This window comes from Anneissia japonica, unplaced genomic scaffold, assembly GCF_011630105.1.
Source record: "Anneissia japonica isolate Jap-2015-1 unplaced genomic scaffold, ASM1163010v1 scaffold1104_len307771_cov217, whole genome shotgun sequence".
NCBI lineage: Eukaryota > Metazoa > Echinodermata > Crinoidea > Comatulida > Comatulidae > Anneissia > Anneissia japonica.
Genome location: NW_022755771.1, coordinates 242,019 through 259,458, shown reverse-complemented (window position 1 = coordinate 259,458; position 17,440 = coordinate 242,019). Strand labels below are relative to the sequence as shown.

Sequence of the window (17,440 nt, the reverse complement as noted above, 5' to 3'; positions counted from 1 at the left end):
TAAAAAAAATAAAAAAAAAAACCTTTTTATTTGATAAAACACAGTTATACAGTCAGTATGACGAAGTAATGTGTAAATAGGGCTGCCTGTTACAGGAACCGCACGGCACGTGATCTACTTTTGATATGCTTGAACGCTTCAGTGTCTTAAACTGCAATGATACTACCAGGTTCTGCTATAAGAACAGCACACTATATACCATAGGCTACACAACGATTTAGTTTCTCCTTCAACAGCGTTATATCTGAATGCGATAGACTGTGTATATATCTAAATTATGATTATTCTTATCATTTTCTATTATTTGGTGTTGAGTTACCGATTTCGTTTGTCAGTTGGAGCAGTAGGCCTATGTAACAGCAATGTACCGAGACATCTCGATGGTGAGATATTGATTGGGGGAATATTTCCTATTCACGAGCGGTCTAAAGTGAATACCAGTTGGACTAAAGGGCCGCCGACGGAAAAATGTATGGATTTTTATGCTCCTTACTATATGGCGGCAGCTGCGGCTAGATTTGCCGTAATGGAGATTAGAGAGAAAAAGTACATTGATTTAGGGAATTTGAAACTCGGGTACAATGAACAAGAGTTTTGCAACTCCCCAGTGTCAGCAGCGGCGGCAACATTAAACCTGACACAAAATTATAAAGTGATGGCGATCGTATCTGGTGCTTTGTCTAGTAGTACGATCACCATAGGACCGATTGTTGCACATTACAGCATCGCCACCATTGCAACGTGGGCTACCAGTGAACTGTTAACAGACAAGAACATCTATAGAACTCTTTTTCGGACAGTTCCTAGCGATAGGTGGCAGTCACTGCTTCTGGCAAACATGTCCGAGTGGTTTAATTGGAAATGGGTTGGTGCAGTCGCCACTGATGATTCGTACGGACGGAGCGGTCTCCAGATATTCATAAACGAACTCAAAGATAAGGACATTTGTGTCGCATTTGAAACATATCTACCGGTTAATGGCACCAAAGAACGGGATAAATTTCTAGAGCAACTGGCAAGCTCAACAGTCGAGGTTATCTTCTTCTACGCTACGGTTGACCTAGACTTAAAGGGTTTCTTCCAGACTGCGGACGATAAGGGAGTATCACGTAAGTATTTTATACATGTGATCAATTCTGCAACTCATAATTCAATTTAATTTTCTTAGCTCATCATCAAAAACAAAACTAATTTTTCTGAACATACATAATGGATATATTAAAAGGCAACATACTGGAAAATGAAATGTAGAGACGTATTTTGGAGGTTAAGACGCTTGCTTCCAATCCCAAGGTCATGAGTTAAATTCCTGTGACAGCAGGATTTATTTATCGCAACTAAAAACAACTCTAGCTACTCCTTAAGATTGGGTAATGAAACGTCGCCGAGAAAGCATCACGGTAATATATTTAAGAGGGCTCCTGAATATCAGGCGACCTTTTATGGTACGCTGGACGGGTCACCCTCTATAAATATGGGTAAAAGCAGTGGCTGGAGATATGATAGCTGAATCTAAAAATGTATGATACAACCAGATATAGAGGCAGAGATTCCGATAACACCAGTCCAACTATAGCGTCAAGTGATTAAGAATAGAAAATGAAAATATAATTTATTAGTGAGAGAAAGAGTTGAAGAGACAGAATAGAAACAATGGGCTACGTAAAATAAAATATATATCAAGTAAGCGACGGGGCTCGACTTTTTGGAAAAAAAAATTTTGAAAAAAAAAAAATTAAAATAATTTAAGCATGAAATTAAAAATAGAAGTACAGACGTTGCACCTTTCATACCAGGTGTTCATGTAAATTTGTATAGGCCTATTGTTAGCTAACCAGCTGAGTGTATTCCTTTGTGAAAATGAGTGCCGCGGGCCGCCGCGTACTCATTTTCACAAAGCATTTGAATCCCCTCTTGAAAAGAGGGAACTTCGTAATAGTTGTCCCCATATCTTCGCTCATTAATCACCGTAATTTAGCTTACACGTATGCATGGAGGGAGCACTTAAAATGTACAATGATCATTTCACTACCCGACAAACCCCGAACTTTATTCATGCATTACATAAATAGTTTCATCTTGCTGTACTCCAACATCACTGGCGCATGGTAACAACCAACTGGCAGACCATTTCCAGTCACACATTACTCTCCATAACGCAACACCACTTGTTCCGTGTCATCTGGATTCTTGGTTATAATGCTGTTCCAAACCGGAACGGCATATATTCCAGAACTGGTCGAACTGCGCTTAGGTACTATACGCCATGACTAGATCAGCGGGAGGGACACCGTGTCTTTTAAGAGTGCATATGTAATGAAGTTTATTATTTCCCCTTTTAACAATAGGCCTATAGTTAATCTGAGAATCTCAACGAAGATCAGCTTGGGTATACACCCCAAAAAGTTTAACAGGATGACTAACAAAAAGGTTGTTAATAAATATTAAAGTGGGGTGGGAGATACCCGCGGCTTATCGGCCGGATGACGTTTGACAATTTTTTTTACAAATCCGGCTGTCCGGCATAGGACGAACAACTAGAACCATCATTCTATTGCTAGCTGGAACCGGGATTTTAGGCTTAAATAGGACACAATTGTGATCACTAAGGTCAATTGGCGAAAGGATTATTGGAGATTGGTAACATCGACGATGTATATTTGTAATGACTTTGTCCAAAACTGCGTCAGGCCTAGTATGCCGATCAACGACTTGAACCATTGTCCCGATAAAATCCCTTTAAAATCAAGACGATTAAAGTCGCCTAGGACAATTATTCCTGTATGCGGCTGCTTAGATAAAATCTGGTCAATTGTAGAACTCATATGCTCGATGAGGAAATCAGCAATGGGACTATTCGGTGGGTAATGAAAAATACCAGTGACCAGCTTAGCAAAAGATCTTGGTAGACGTTTATGGCGAAGGCAATCCCTAGAAGCTTCTATATCGTTAGGAACCGTAACGTCACTAAGATATTCACAAGAAATTTTCTCATTCACAAACAGAGCAACACCTCCACCAATATCTTTCAATATTTAAAGTATCAATAGGTTGCTTAGGAGTAAACCAAGACTCGGCTATAGCTGCAACATCCACGTCATTATGCTCCAAAATTAAACCTAAATCATCGAGTTTGTTATTGAGCGAACGAGGGTTGCTCAAAAGAATTGATGGTAGAAAATTAACAGAAGACGTGAATCGGTAGTGCATATCTTAATTAAATTGTCTAAATTACCAGGGCTAGATTTACTTCGGGAATTTGCACGTGTAGACGTAATAGTTTTGATGTTCCGATTCTTATTCCGGCCACTTCGACAACTTCTTAGTGATGTAGAAACAACCTCCAGATCCTTTAAATCTATAAAATACTTCTTTATAAGGTTTACTACTGCAATGGCGAAACCAACGAACAAGTTTCAAAAGTTTCATTCATAACAGCTGATTAGTTTTTGAGATATTTTGTCTAGGACGTTTGTTCCAAAATCAATTTAAATGGTCTTCACATCCACACCTTACTCCGTGCAGTCACCAACATTTAATAACTTTTTCATTGGGTTATACCTAACACTCCCTGTAAGTTTCAATTATGTCTGTGCAGCCGTTTTTGAGATATGTTGTACACAAAGAAAAACCACACGAAAACAGAAAAACGTGACACACACGCACGCACAAACTTACACGACTGAAAACATATATCTCCTGGCAGAGATAATAATATGAAATTACATATATCATTCCGGCATTAATTATCTTGGCCTAAGCCTTGTAATGTATCAAATAGAACCTCAATACTATTTACTAGGCCTATAATTAATAACTAAGGCTATGTACTTAATTATCCAAAAACCTAGGCCTTTTTATTACTCGTGCAGCTCAATCAAATATCAAATTTTAAATGAAAATGTACAATATGAAACTAGCCATCAGTTATTAGCATGGTAACATCAATGCATTTAAAAAAAAAAAAAAAAAAAAAAAAAAATAAATAAAAAAAAAAAAAAAAAAAAAAAAAAAAAAAAAAAACACAGCAACGCATTTCTGGGGTTTTGTAGACGTTTATCTTTCGTTGATGAACTTTTGCCGCTTGAATTTTGTAATATGAAATTTTGGAATCGAGTCATTCGACAAGGCCCAAGTGGAGTTTCATGCAAATGTTTCGTAGGGGGAAAAATCGCAGACAGGCGAGCATCTATTTCATACGTTGGTGGTGCCAGTCACAGAATACTTGACTGAAAAGTAGCAACAGCCAAGCCACAATCGTTTAGTATGTATAAATGTATGTATGTATGTATGTGTGTATGTGCGTATGTATGTATGTGTGTACATATACATGTATGTAAATGTATGTACATATATATGTATATGTATGTATGTATGTATGTATGTGTGTGTGTGCTCTGGTGAACCCATACCAACCGATGACACACGTGTGAAGACACACCTGTTTAGCGATGACATACTCGCAAGCGATGACGTCGCCAGTTGTCGAAATAGCTTTAAACAGTGAGAGCTCCCTCTATACACCACCTGGTGAGATTTCTGAGCTTTTCCTCAAAAGTCACCGTTAGTTAGGAATTTTTTCAAGTTCATAGACACACGTTGTGTGTTGTAAAAATAAGCAGCGTCTGCTTGTTTTTCTTGTTCCTGTTGCGAGTCACTGAAGTACACTCATTGTATCGTTGTCAGATTATCATTTAAATTTACCGCTTTCACCGAGATGTGACTAAAGGGTTTCACTGTCCTTTTTATTTAGTATTACGCTTAACGCAATAAACCATATCCTTCTCCGGACTCAGTAGAATTGAAGAAAGTAGTCTGTTGTATTCTTTGGTGTCGGACATCCCTACATTTTTGGTGTCAGAAGTGGGATCGAGTGGTTGATTTGGCTAATACTAAAAGGACAGTGATATGGCAAGCAAGGCATCTTTGCGTGATGTACAGCGGACAGTGGAGGAGTTGCGAGCTGAACTTGCGGAGACTCGAAGAGCAGCTGCTGGTAATGGAAATGGAGCTGTGTATGTTCTACCTGAGAAAAAGCTAAAGTCATTTTCTGGAACAGAGGGTAACACAGTGGAAGCATTTGTAGAAGATGTTCGAGCGACACTGCGAGTCAGAGGCTTGCAGGGTAGGAGAGCTGCAGACTTCATTCTCTCACACCTCGAAGGGGCTGCCCGACGAGAAATTAGACACCGACCGGAGGTAGCAGGTAATCCTGATGAAATCTTAGAAACACACCAACGACACCAATCTGTGTATGGTTCTGATGACACGAGACTCCGTCTGGCTGATATTGATGAGATGTTGTTAGGTCTGATATTTTAGTAACGTAAATAACGTGTGTACATTGTGAATATTGTAATCATTTATTAAGTTTGAGGACAAACTAGATTTAAGCAGGGGAGTGTGGGGATCTGGCTATAGAAAGCCCGCCCTAAATTCGTAGGAATGTTCTTTGTTCCTAAGCTTGCCTTTCGCCCGCTCATATCCGCTTTTTTTTCTTGTTCCTGTTGCGAGTCACTGAAGTACGCTCATTGTATCGTTGTCAGATTATCATTTAAATTTACCGCTTTCACCAAGATGTGACTAAAGGATTTCACTGTCCTTTTTATTTAGTATTACGCTTAACGCAATAAACCAAATCCTTCTCCGGACTCAGTAGAATTGAAGAAAGTAGTCTGTTGTATTCTTTGGTGTCGGACATCCCTACATATATATAAATATATATATATATAAAACTATATATATAATATATATATATAAATATATATTAATATATATATATATATTAATATATATATGTAACTATTAACATATATATATAAATATATAGGCCTATATATAAGTATATTTATATATATAATATTACTTTTCTATTATAAATATGTAGTACTACAATTTTCAAATATATAGGAACATGATGTTATATATATATATTGATATATATGTAAATATTAATATATATATATAGGCCTATATATAAGTATATTTATATATAATATTACTTTTCTATTATAAATATGTAATACTACAATGTTCAAATATATAGGAACATGATGTTATATATAAACTTTATTTCGCAAATCAAATGCATATCAAAATTCAAATATAGATTTATTTAAAAATATTTTAGAAAAACTAATGTAAAATATCAGACCAGCTGACATACATTTTAGAATCTAGAATACACTTATGACAGTCTTTACTATCAAACAGTTTACGATATTATCAGGTAAATTATTCCAAAGTTTTTGGGTCCGCTAAATCTAATAGGTTTATGTTGAAAAGAAGTAATTTTATGCCGGGGAATACGTAAGCGTAGATCTAGTACGTTAAAAATGTTTAACGTACTTAAAAGAGAGGTAATATTATTTTTGGTGAATTAAGTTAGAGAATGGTGAGTTGTGTAAGGATTTAGTTAAAAAATGACGAAAATTGCATTGTTGAAGTACGTTTATATTTTTTAGCTTGAGTAAGTTGCGGGACGTAAATAACGGCTTCACTGGCAGTGCAGCTAGTGCAAAATGACGAAAATTGCATTGTTGAAGTACATTTATATTTTTTAGCTTGAGTAAGTTGCGGGACGTAAATAACGGCTTCACTGGCAGTGCAGCTAGTGCAAGGCACAGGGCTTTTAGCAGCCCACTCATAAATAGACCTAAAAATTATTAATATTTTTGAAAAATAAAACTCAATAATATTCGGTTTTTAGAGGAGTGATTATTGATATTAACGTGTTCATTTCAAATGTAGTGTATCCAAGGGTGTTACAGGCTGCCCGGCCCTCCCCTAATATATTTTTTTTTATTATAAAAGAAATGGGAAAGAAAGGATATTATTTTTAAAATTTAAGTCTGATAGTGCCATTTGCGGCCATCAGAGGTGCTATGATCATAAATGTTCTTACCTCAGACTCAAAATTATTGGGGTTGAGGCGGTTTTCACCCTACACCTGGGAAAAATCCCACCCTTGCCCTCTACTTCGAATTCCCTGACCCGCCACTGCAATTGTTAAATTTTGTGTGCCACTAATTTTCTTGAACATCTGCTGAGACCGAATATGCCCTAAAATAGTTACGAATCCGAATATCCTTACTATTGTTACTATAGCCAGACCTTTAGAAGTAGGGGATAAAAGAATCACTTCTTACGATTAATTTTTGAGAACTTTAGGGTTCCGTTCCGCAACATTTTTAGTCCACAGCCCAAATTAAATGTCAAGACTGAGACACCACCCATCGGACCCGAAGTCCTAATCTATCACCTGAATTTCATGGTAAAATGATTGAATATTGTATTATTGTTTTCAAGTCAATAAAATCACGAAGAATAACAGAGATCAGAACCATGTCAATTGGATTCTTTGTCAACATATTAAAAGCTATCACTTCCTTCATAAATGATTTTTTTTCAAATTACCCACAAACTAAATTTTAATACCATAAAAATGAAATTATAACTTTGAATTACTCATACAACAGAACCACATACGTTATTAAATCTAAGTTAAATTGTTACAGACGTTTTACTACAAAAATAATTTCTTACATTTGCTGCCAGAAATAATATGTTATTGGAAGACTAGTATACACACTCATTGAAGAGAAAAATGTCACTATAATTTCCACCTGAAAGCCAAACACATTGATGTACGCAAAACTAAAACTTTCAAGTTGTCATAACTAAAGTACAACCATAGATAGACCACGCCCGCTTTTTTCGTCGGGGGCATCGACCCCCTCGTCGGGCGAATCCTGGAGCCACTCTTGTACTACTTAGTTAATGGATTTTCCAATCTTAATCCTATGAACAAATTATCTTACTGAAAGAGAAAATGGGCCTAATAAATTAAAATTACAACTTTTACAACATGACTGCAGATTTTTTTTTTTTTTTTTTTTTTTTTTTTAGTGCTTATTGTTTTGAAACAATATTGCCGGCTATATTCCAGAAAAAGAGAAAGAGAACCGAATGTTAATATAGGTTATGTAATTTAAGTAAATATATTAACTTTCCAATGTCGTGTAAATGTATTGTATAAATGTTATGTATTATGCGGCTATTCAGTGCAGATTCTTCAGTAGCCTAGGCGAGGGTCTTAGAAACAGATTCTGCATAGGCCTAACTTCACGTAAATGTGCATAGGCCTAGACGGACTGCTGTGGGTTGCTGGACGCGCACAGTCTAGGACTAGGCCCCAGACTACTGAAAAGACCTCCTGGTCCGACCTAGCCCAGGCTTAGTTAGAGGGAGCCTAGACCTACGAACGTCCATACTACTTAGGCCAATCGTCGAAATTGGACTCGATCGTCCCTTACCCGCCCACAACAGCAGCAACGCAAGAAAAAACCTTGCTTCACACAGCAGTTAAATGTAGTGTGATATTTTTAGGTAGACGGCATAATTATACATGACGTCACCATATACAAGCCACGCCCCTCGGCTGAACCAGTTGTATTTAGCAACTACATAAGCTAAGCCTCAGCCTGCTCGCCTTGCTAATTTCACATTTGTCATACAGTGTAATGTGATGTTTTTTGGTAGACGGCATAATTATACATGACGTAACCATATACAAGCCACGCCCCTCGGCTGAACCCGTTGTATTTAAACTACCGCTAGAAGGGCGCCACCTACATCGGACCCAATTTCCGCCTCATTTTTACTATGCGACTGCTCTATCTTGTATTTCTAGTATCTTTGATTATACTGAAACGATAAGTGGGTATTAGGCCTACATCGCGACGATTGTTTTAATATTTTGCAAATATGCTCGATGGATAACGGTCTATATTCTATTTTAAAATACCAATCAAACAGTAAATCAGTGTCAATATTTTAACTATCAACAGTTGACATATGGATTCGGGCCTAGATACAAGGACGGTGAACGTAACGTGTACGCCTATCACTCACGATCAAGTATAGCCTAGCCCTGTGTTACCAAGTTCTGTACTGTTGCGAGGCTTCGGTATAGCACGCCAGGGCGGACATAAATATATCGAGGTCACACACCTAACCATCGAGGTCGCATACCTACCTATCAAGTTAACATAACTACCCACCGAGTTTACAAATAACTGCCAATCGAGTTAAGATAACTACCCACCGAGTTTACATAACTTCCCATCATCGAGTCAAGATACCCATACCTACCCGCTCGATGGGTAGGTGTTTTAACTCGATGGGTAGGTATGTGTTAACTCGATGGGTAGGTAGGTGTTAACTTGATGGGTAGTTATGTTAACTCGATGGGTAGTTATTTTAACTCGATTGGTAGCTATGTTAACTCGATATGTAGGTATGCGACCTCGATGGGTAGGTGTGTGACCTCGATGTATTTATATCCGCCTGGCGTGCCATACTCCGGGCCTTTCAGACGACCTAGCATGGACGTTTGTTGCGAATGCTTTTTCCGTTTTAGCCTAGAGACCTAGAGTACTAGAGTTGCGCACCTCTCTGTGGTTATCGTAATACAGTCGGCAGATATAGCTCGCTAGGACTGTTAATCATGTATCCATAATATTTATTTAAAAAATAAAATTATATCTGGGCCTAGGCCTGTGTTCACTGATAAACATACAGTATATGTGGGTGTTTTTGTGCAGGGAGTTGGTGGTTTATGTAGGCCTATTGTACTCCTCTCTTGTACTCTATTTTATTATTTTTTCTCCTTTGTACTGGGGTTTCACCTACATTTATTTCCAATAAAATACATTTTTCGATGTTAAAACATTTTACGTTGATATAAGATTACAAAAGAATATTTAAAAACACACATGGTGCGCATGCAACAGGAAATAAAATAAAATGGGGTCAGTCCAAAGCAGCTGACTAATACATTTTTTAACATTCATTTCGAATAATTCAGTGGTTATACATCTTTACTTATACTTTCTTTTATACATTTTCTTAATAAACGCCGAAGGGTAATATCTGCCACTATCCTAGACACAAATTAATCCTTATCAAAGCTGTTAAAATATAATTTGGTCTACTCACAAAATTCCTGGTGCACACGTATCAAAAGCGAAACATGTGGCACTCCACTAAGGTTGACTAATTCATTATTTTTGTTTAAACATCAGTTAATATAAAGTTCCTTTACGTTCAATAAACCCTTGTATGTTTTGTAAAGTATACCAGATGTGTATAAGAGACAGCTCATAAATAGACCTAAAAATTATTAATATTTTTGAAAAATAAAACTCAATAATATTCGGTTTTTAGAGGAGTGATTATTGATATTAACGTGTTCATTTCAAATGTAGTATTTATTTTTATTTATATTTTTTAATGAAGTGAAGACATTTTCTTATAATTCAAATCCTTCACACCATTGTGCTCATTCATTAGTTAGGACGTATCTTCGCTGAACCTCATTGCAGACAGTAAATTAGAATACCAACATTTTTGTGAATCCGGTATGCGATTTTTTTCCGTACGAAACACTTACATGAAACTCCACTCGGGCCGTCTCGACTGATTCGACCCGAAAATCTCATATTGCAGAATTCAGGAGGTCAAAAGGTCATCAACAGATAAACGTCTACAAAACAAAACTTCTGAGTTGTCTGATTTTAAAAAAATACACTGATGTTTATTGATTGAGCTGCACGAGTGATGAAAAGTGTTAGGCCTATTTGAAATTGAGTTCATACTGTGACAATTCTAAATTTTTAGTTAGTTCTAGGTTTTGCATAATTACCTAGGCCTACTAACTACTAAAAATATACGCTTTCTGTGGAAAGCACACAGAGGAAGGAAAGCACGTTTTCATCAAATGAAACAGGGTGACAGTTATTTTCAAATTAAGAGAAGAGCTGAGAATAGGCAGCTCTAAAATACTGGATGCCATAAAAAAAAATCGCATCCGGTATACAATATCTTGATTTGAATAATTTTTTAAATTTTTTTCTTTTTTAAATTATTATTACCAAATGAATTTGAGACATTTTTCCAAATTCAAAGGTTTTTATATTTTACGTCGTAACATCCAATAAAGTACAGTATTGAATAATTTGTTACTCACGGCCGTCACTTAAACTGACAATACTGTAATAGCAATAATAACATTAATAATGGTAACAGACAGCATATTAATATTTTATGAACCTAATAACAGTCTTCTGAATAATGTGGACCTTTTATACATTTCAGATGAAAGTGAAGCCTTTATGGATTTTAATTTTCCCACTGCTTTAAGGACAGCGGCCTTGTATAAACAAAAACATGCAACAGTATATGGTTTACATAAGTGTTTTCTGTACCTAAGATTATAAAATAAAAATTGGCCGTGTAACTAAACTCTGGTTCAATGATTTCGTTTATTCTCTTCCAGACGTATCTGGCGTTTATGAACACCCATAATAAATGATATTTGTCTTCTTTAACATTACAAAATAAACAACGATCATTAGCTGATAGTTTCCATTTGAAAAGTCGAGATCTTGTCGATATTGTACAATGCAATAATCTAAAATTGAAATTTTCAAGTTTTTTTTTCTAAAATAAACTTGAATTTTCTTAACCAGACTGCCTTCCATACGATGTTTTGGTTGTTAAAAATAATTTCCCATTTCGACTGTATTCGACAGGGTTCTTCGGAATAACTAGCAACACTACAATTATAAATGTGTTTGCTAGTCATACAATAGCGGTCATTTGAATTAATCACCATGTTGCACGTGTTTCCTTCTTTGCTAAAAACTGCTAAAGTAATTCCAATTTATAAAAAAGACGCCCCCATTCCTTCTCGAACTACCGTCCGATTTCACTTCTGCCTTCCTTGTTTTTCCAAAATTTTCGAACGCATTATTTATAATAGACTTTATACTGTAACATCTTTTCCGCTGATAATATAATCCAAGACAACCAATATGGCACACACAATCCACTGATGTTGCACTCCTTGACATCCTCAACAGCATTTCATCCGCTCTCTTAAAAAACCATCACACCATAGGCCTACTTCTTGACCTATCTAAAGCATTTGATACCACCGATCACTCAATCCTCTTATCTAAATTAAATTACTATGGCATCCGTGGAACTCCTCTAGCCCTTCTCTCAAACTATCTTCATGGAAGAACACGGTATACCTTATTTAGCTCTAATTATTCTGACTCACTTCCCGTAACGTGCAGTGTTCCTCAAGGCTCTACTCTTGGCCCCCTCCTCTTCCTTATTTATATCAATGACCTCGATTCACACATCTAACTCCTTTACATAAGTTCTCATTGCAGACGACACCAATATTTTCCTTTCACATCCTGATTTGCACACCCTAATTAGAACTTTCAACAAGGTAATAAAACATGTTTCGAATTGGTTTAAAATTAATGAACTGTCATTAAATATCAGCAAAACCAACTACATACACTTTTCCCGGAAATAAAACTAATATTGATCTAAACACAAACTTCTATATCGATAATACTCCTATTAATTCAGTTATTAAAACTCAATTTCTTGGAATACTCATAGGCCTAGATAATAAACTAATCTGGAAACTTCATATCTCTAGAATTTCTAGCAAAATTTTCAAAAGCATTGCCGTACTTAATAAAGTTAAATTTACTCTTCCATCAAATATTCTCTATTCATTATATAACACTCTCATTCTCCCACGTCTTTCCTACTGATGCAAAATGATGCAAAACTGATGCATGCAAAATGATGCAAAACTGATGCCACTGATGCAAAACATCAACCTATTTGTCCTTTTCACTAGCCCTGAAACTTGATCAATTATTTAAACTTCAAATAAGGGTTCTTCGTATTTGCTCTTTTTCAAATTACCTTTCCCATTCCAAACCTCTTTTTTTTAATTAAAAAAAAAAAATTTAACACCTTAAATATTTTTGACATAAATAAATTTCAATCTGCCATTTTCATGTATCGATACGCAAACAATAAACTCCCAAATACTTTTTAAAGGATATTTTACAAAAAATAATGAGCTACATAACTATGACACTAGAAACGCAAACAAGTATGTTGTAACAAACTACAATAGAACCTCGACTCGAAATTCAATAATGCACACCGTTCCTCTGCTCTGGAACTCACTTGACACATCCATCTTAAGTCACAATACCATAAATTGTTTTAAATACAATTACAAATCACACCTTATATCTAAATATAAACACTCTTAATATCCTTAATCATAATTGTTCTCTTAGTTAAAGCATAAACTGGTTAACCGTTACCCTTGTTTCTTTGTGTATGTGTTCTTTACTATCCTTGTCCCGAATCTAATGTTGTACTCTGTTCTTGTATTCTTGTGTGTTTTGTATGTGTATAGCATTCACTTTATTTTCAAAACTTTAAATTTTCAACTTTTTACTGGTGGAAGCAGGCTTAAAGCCCTCCTGGGTTTACTGGCTTTCTCCAGACATATTTGCATTCCTATTTAATATGATTTATTTTATTAATTGTAATTCCTGATGATGCATTATGTGAATAAAACTGAACCTGGTGGAACCAGGCTTAAAGCCCTCCTGGGCTTATATGGCTTTCTCCAGACATATTTGCATTCCTGTTAAATATAATCTATTTTATTCATTGTAATTCCTGATGATGCATTATGTGAATAAACTGAACTTGAACTTGAAAGTAGTTTTTGCCATTTACTATCGTCCATACTTTTTTAGTCTATTGAAATAATCCATTCTAACTCTGTTATGTGTGTGAACAGTAGATTCCCATCCTAAATCTCCAAGAAGAGCTTCTTTTGCTACATTTCTTGGAGCCTTTAGTATAATTCTCGCCATTCTATATTTTATGTTTTCAATAGAACTTTTCCGGTGTACGGTAAGAATGGCCCCGGAAGAAATGGCTCCTAAAAAAATGGCCCCATATGACAGGTGGGTAAAAATGGCCCCAATAACAAAATTCTGAATTAAAACCGATTTTCTTGAGTCATTATATGCATTTTTTTATCTTCACTAATTTAGTTTTTAAAAGGAATCTCCCCAATAATCAAATTCTGTATTAAAACTGATTTTCTTGAGTCAATATATGCATTTTTTTATCTTAAATAAATTAGTTTTTAAAAGGAATATAACATCAAACAAATTGCCATTTACATTTTACTTTTTGCAAGCATTAATATTCAATGATAAAATATTCAAAGATAGATAAAAAGCCATGAATTACACTTTTGATTTTTTCCCATTTAAATGTTAAAAAATAGCAACAACATAATCAATAAATCAACATAAATCATGCATTTATTACTATTAAAATAATTATTTGTGGCCGATTTCACGGAAGCGGAATCACAATTTTCCAGAAATTCAATCTGTGTATTGGTAAACCCCACAAACAGTGGGTTAGTATGAACATGGCCTGCTTTGTGGATTTTGGGTAGGACATAGAAACGTCCTGGTGCCGGATCGACCTGGATGAGGTGGGGTCCAATTTTGGGATCGATGGAACCTTTTTTAACCATCTTTAATACAGATTTTTTCACTTCCTTAGAAATTTCCGGAGTGGGGTCCTCTGTGAGCTTCCGATAGTGAAGAGGATTGTTTAGTTGTCATTTTTTTTTAAGAAAAAGAGAGTTCTACAATCATAATTATATGGTTTAGATGGGGTTTGCAGTGTGTTTAGAGGTTTGTGGTATTTGCAAGTATTTTTTCATAAAAAATCTAAATTTTAACCAAAAAATAGTTATGAATGTATTAATTTTCTTATTGATATACCAAGTCAGTCAGTCACAATTGAATTGTTTGATTTTCTACAGTGTGTTTTGGGAGATTTGTGGGATTTAGCAATACCACTTAATCCTACCATAATCACCCTACCCTCACAATCACACGCCATTTTAATTCTTAGCATAATGGCCATACATAACTATATATAATTCTAAGCCAGTAGTAGGCACTTGGATTTAGTTAGTGATGAGTAAAAACCAAGTATGCAACTAAATTAGTTGCCTAAGTAAATGTATTCCTAATTATTCAGTTTACTAAAAGCAATACTTCTTTGAATAAACTCTAAGCAGACAATTTATTTGCGAGAAAGTAAGCCTCTCCCTTTTCCCATACATGAACTTGTGATTCAAACACACAATTGATCCACATGCTTTAACTACTGTTTATTTGCATTGTTTATAACATGTAAAGTTAATTCATTTGATATTTAACAAAAGTGAAGTTTGTGGTTATCTATGAGTTGCATATTTTGGTAGTTGAAGTTTGGTAATTTCTGTATAAACTAATTTTTTTTCCATATTACTGTAAACCTAATGGGTTTTGATAAATTTACTCTGCACTACGGATTTTCAAATAAAAAGAAAATTAATTAAAAAGTCCATAGATTAAAAATAAGTAAGGCATAACATATTTTTATTCTATGTTAAAGCATAACTATTTTTACATAATGAAATTTAGTAAATCAAATTATTATTTGTGGCTTTTATTTATTAAATCAATTAAGAACATAATCTCAAAACAAAATTTAATGACAAGAAAGATCGACGTTTCGGGTCCATCATGGAACCATTCTCAAGATCAAGTAAATTGAAAAAAACTAAAAACAAAAATACCAAGCAGTGACAGGAAGTAAGTAATTAATTCACATATCAATAGGGCCTACTGTGTGGAGCCACAGTGAAGCTAAGCAATAATTAGCCCTTCTTAGCAGATTAACTAGATAAACAGTTTAGCTTTGACTGAATCAGTTTGTTTGTTTGTTAAGTGTAGCTTTTGATCCAAAGTATTTCTTTAATTAAGCAATCAAACTTGGATTTGCACTTAGATAAAACCTTGAAATAATTAACAGTTTCAGTAGCACCATAGAGAAAATAGTTCTATTTTCTCTATGGTAGCACTAATATAATGATCTTTTAAATGTTGTCCTATGTTACCTTTACTGTGCATAATCATTTCTTATTTAAAATAGAATTATTTAATCAATCATTAACTTGTGTTTTTTTTAATGAAATTAATGATTTTCTTTAAAAAGATGCTACCCAAGGCGAGACTTTTTTTATACCTTGTTTGACAAACTCGCTGACTATTGTACATTTTACTGTTGTTTTTCCGTTTTAAAATGTTTGTGCTCGTTAGCAATTTAGATTTATTGTTGATGTTATCCATGACAGTAATACGTACCGCGAAATGTCAGGCCTCTGAAAGTCCCTATAGTTGGTAGTCGCCACGTTATTGGAAATTTTTATTTCAAATTTCGCGAAAATGATTAATAACATTCCCTGCAAGTTCGTCGTTCAAAACTGGTGCCGAATCAATGTCTTAGAGCCTCCCATCAGAGCCATTAATAATAATAATAATATTAATAATTGGCCGCAAATATAGTAATAATATCTAATAATATTAATAATTTAAAAAAATACTTAGACCTACTCCCCTGATTACATAACTAAATATACAGTATTTAAATATTTGAAGATTAAAAAAAAATATATATCATTTCTATTACCGAATTTTTCATTGGGGCCATTTTTACCTACCTGTCATATGGGGCCATTTTTACCAGGGCCATTTTTTCCAGGGCCATTTTTTCTTGGGCCATTCTTACCTACATTCAACTTTTGCTGTTACAAAACCAAAAAGAGCATGCATAATTGAATGTTGGAAGATCTTTTGTTTTCTACAATAGGTCGCCATAGTACACCCTGTTAAAGTCTTTCTGATTGTTTATAATTGAAGTAATATAGGCTATTATCCTATTATCCTTTTAAATTACGTCTTCAATTTGAAGAGTGTCTGAGTGTGAGCGAGATATTATTGAGCCAAGGTATCTTTACTTATGTGTTTCATTAATATAGTTTTTACCAAGATTCCATTTTCTAAATTGATTAGTTTTCTGTCCCGTAATGAGAACATTGGATTTATCAAAGTTAAACTTAAGTTTCCATAGTTTTGAGAAGTCATTTGCAACCTTAAGTAGTTTTTCTAGTTCACATTCGCTATCTCCAATCAAGACGACATCGTCGGTCTAAAATAGAGCATCTATTTGCGTTTCATAGATTTTTACGTCAATATTTTTATCTTTAATTCGATTAATCTCATTCATGTAGATAGAAAAAAAGATTGGTGATAGTGAACAACCTTGTTTCACTCCCTCATCAAAACTAAACAATCAGATTCTAGATTATTAAACAAGACTTTGCACTTTGTATTTGAATACATAATGTTAATCAGGTTAATTAATTTACTTTTTAAACCAATACGTTTAGCCCTTGACGCCAAACTGAGTCAAAGGCTTTTTTAAAATCAAGGAAAGCAAAATAAGTTTTCTTTCCTTCTGCCTGCCTTGTCGCGATAATACTTTTTAACACAAAAATATAATCTTCGCATTGTCTATCCCTTCTTAATCCTCCTCGGACTTCGGTTAAAATATTGTTTTTTCTATGAATTCCGAAATGTATTTTGCCAAGATTCTATTAAACATTTTAGATACAGGCCTACAT

At 34.8% G+C, this 17,440-nt stretch overlaps 1 protein-coding gene across 1 annotated transcript in view; it reads left to right on the top strand.

Moving 5' to 3' along the window:
* Positions 1 to 212: 212 nt before the first annotated feature.
* Positions 213 to 17,440, top strand: part of LOC117123740 (extracellular calcium-sensing receptor-like) — a 33,501-nt gene continuing 16,273 nt past the window's right edge. Inside the window, exon 1 of the mRNA XM_033269745.1 lies at positions 213 to 1,109. Within this exon, the coding sequence (XP_033125636.1) occupies positions 278 to 1,109 (832 nt within the window). The 5' untranslated portion in view covers positions 213 to 277. The remainder of the gene's footprint in view (positions 1,110 to 17,440) is intronic.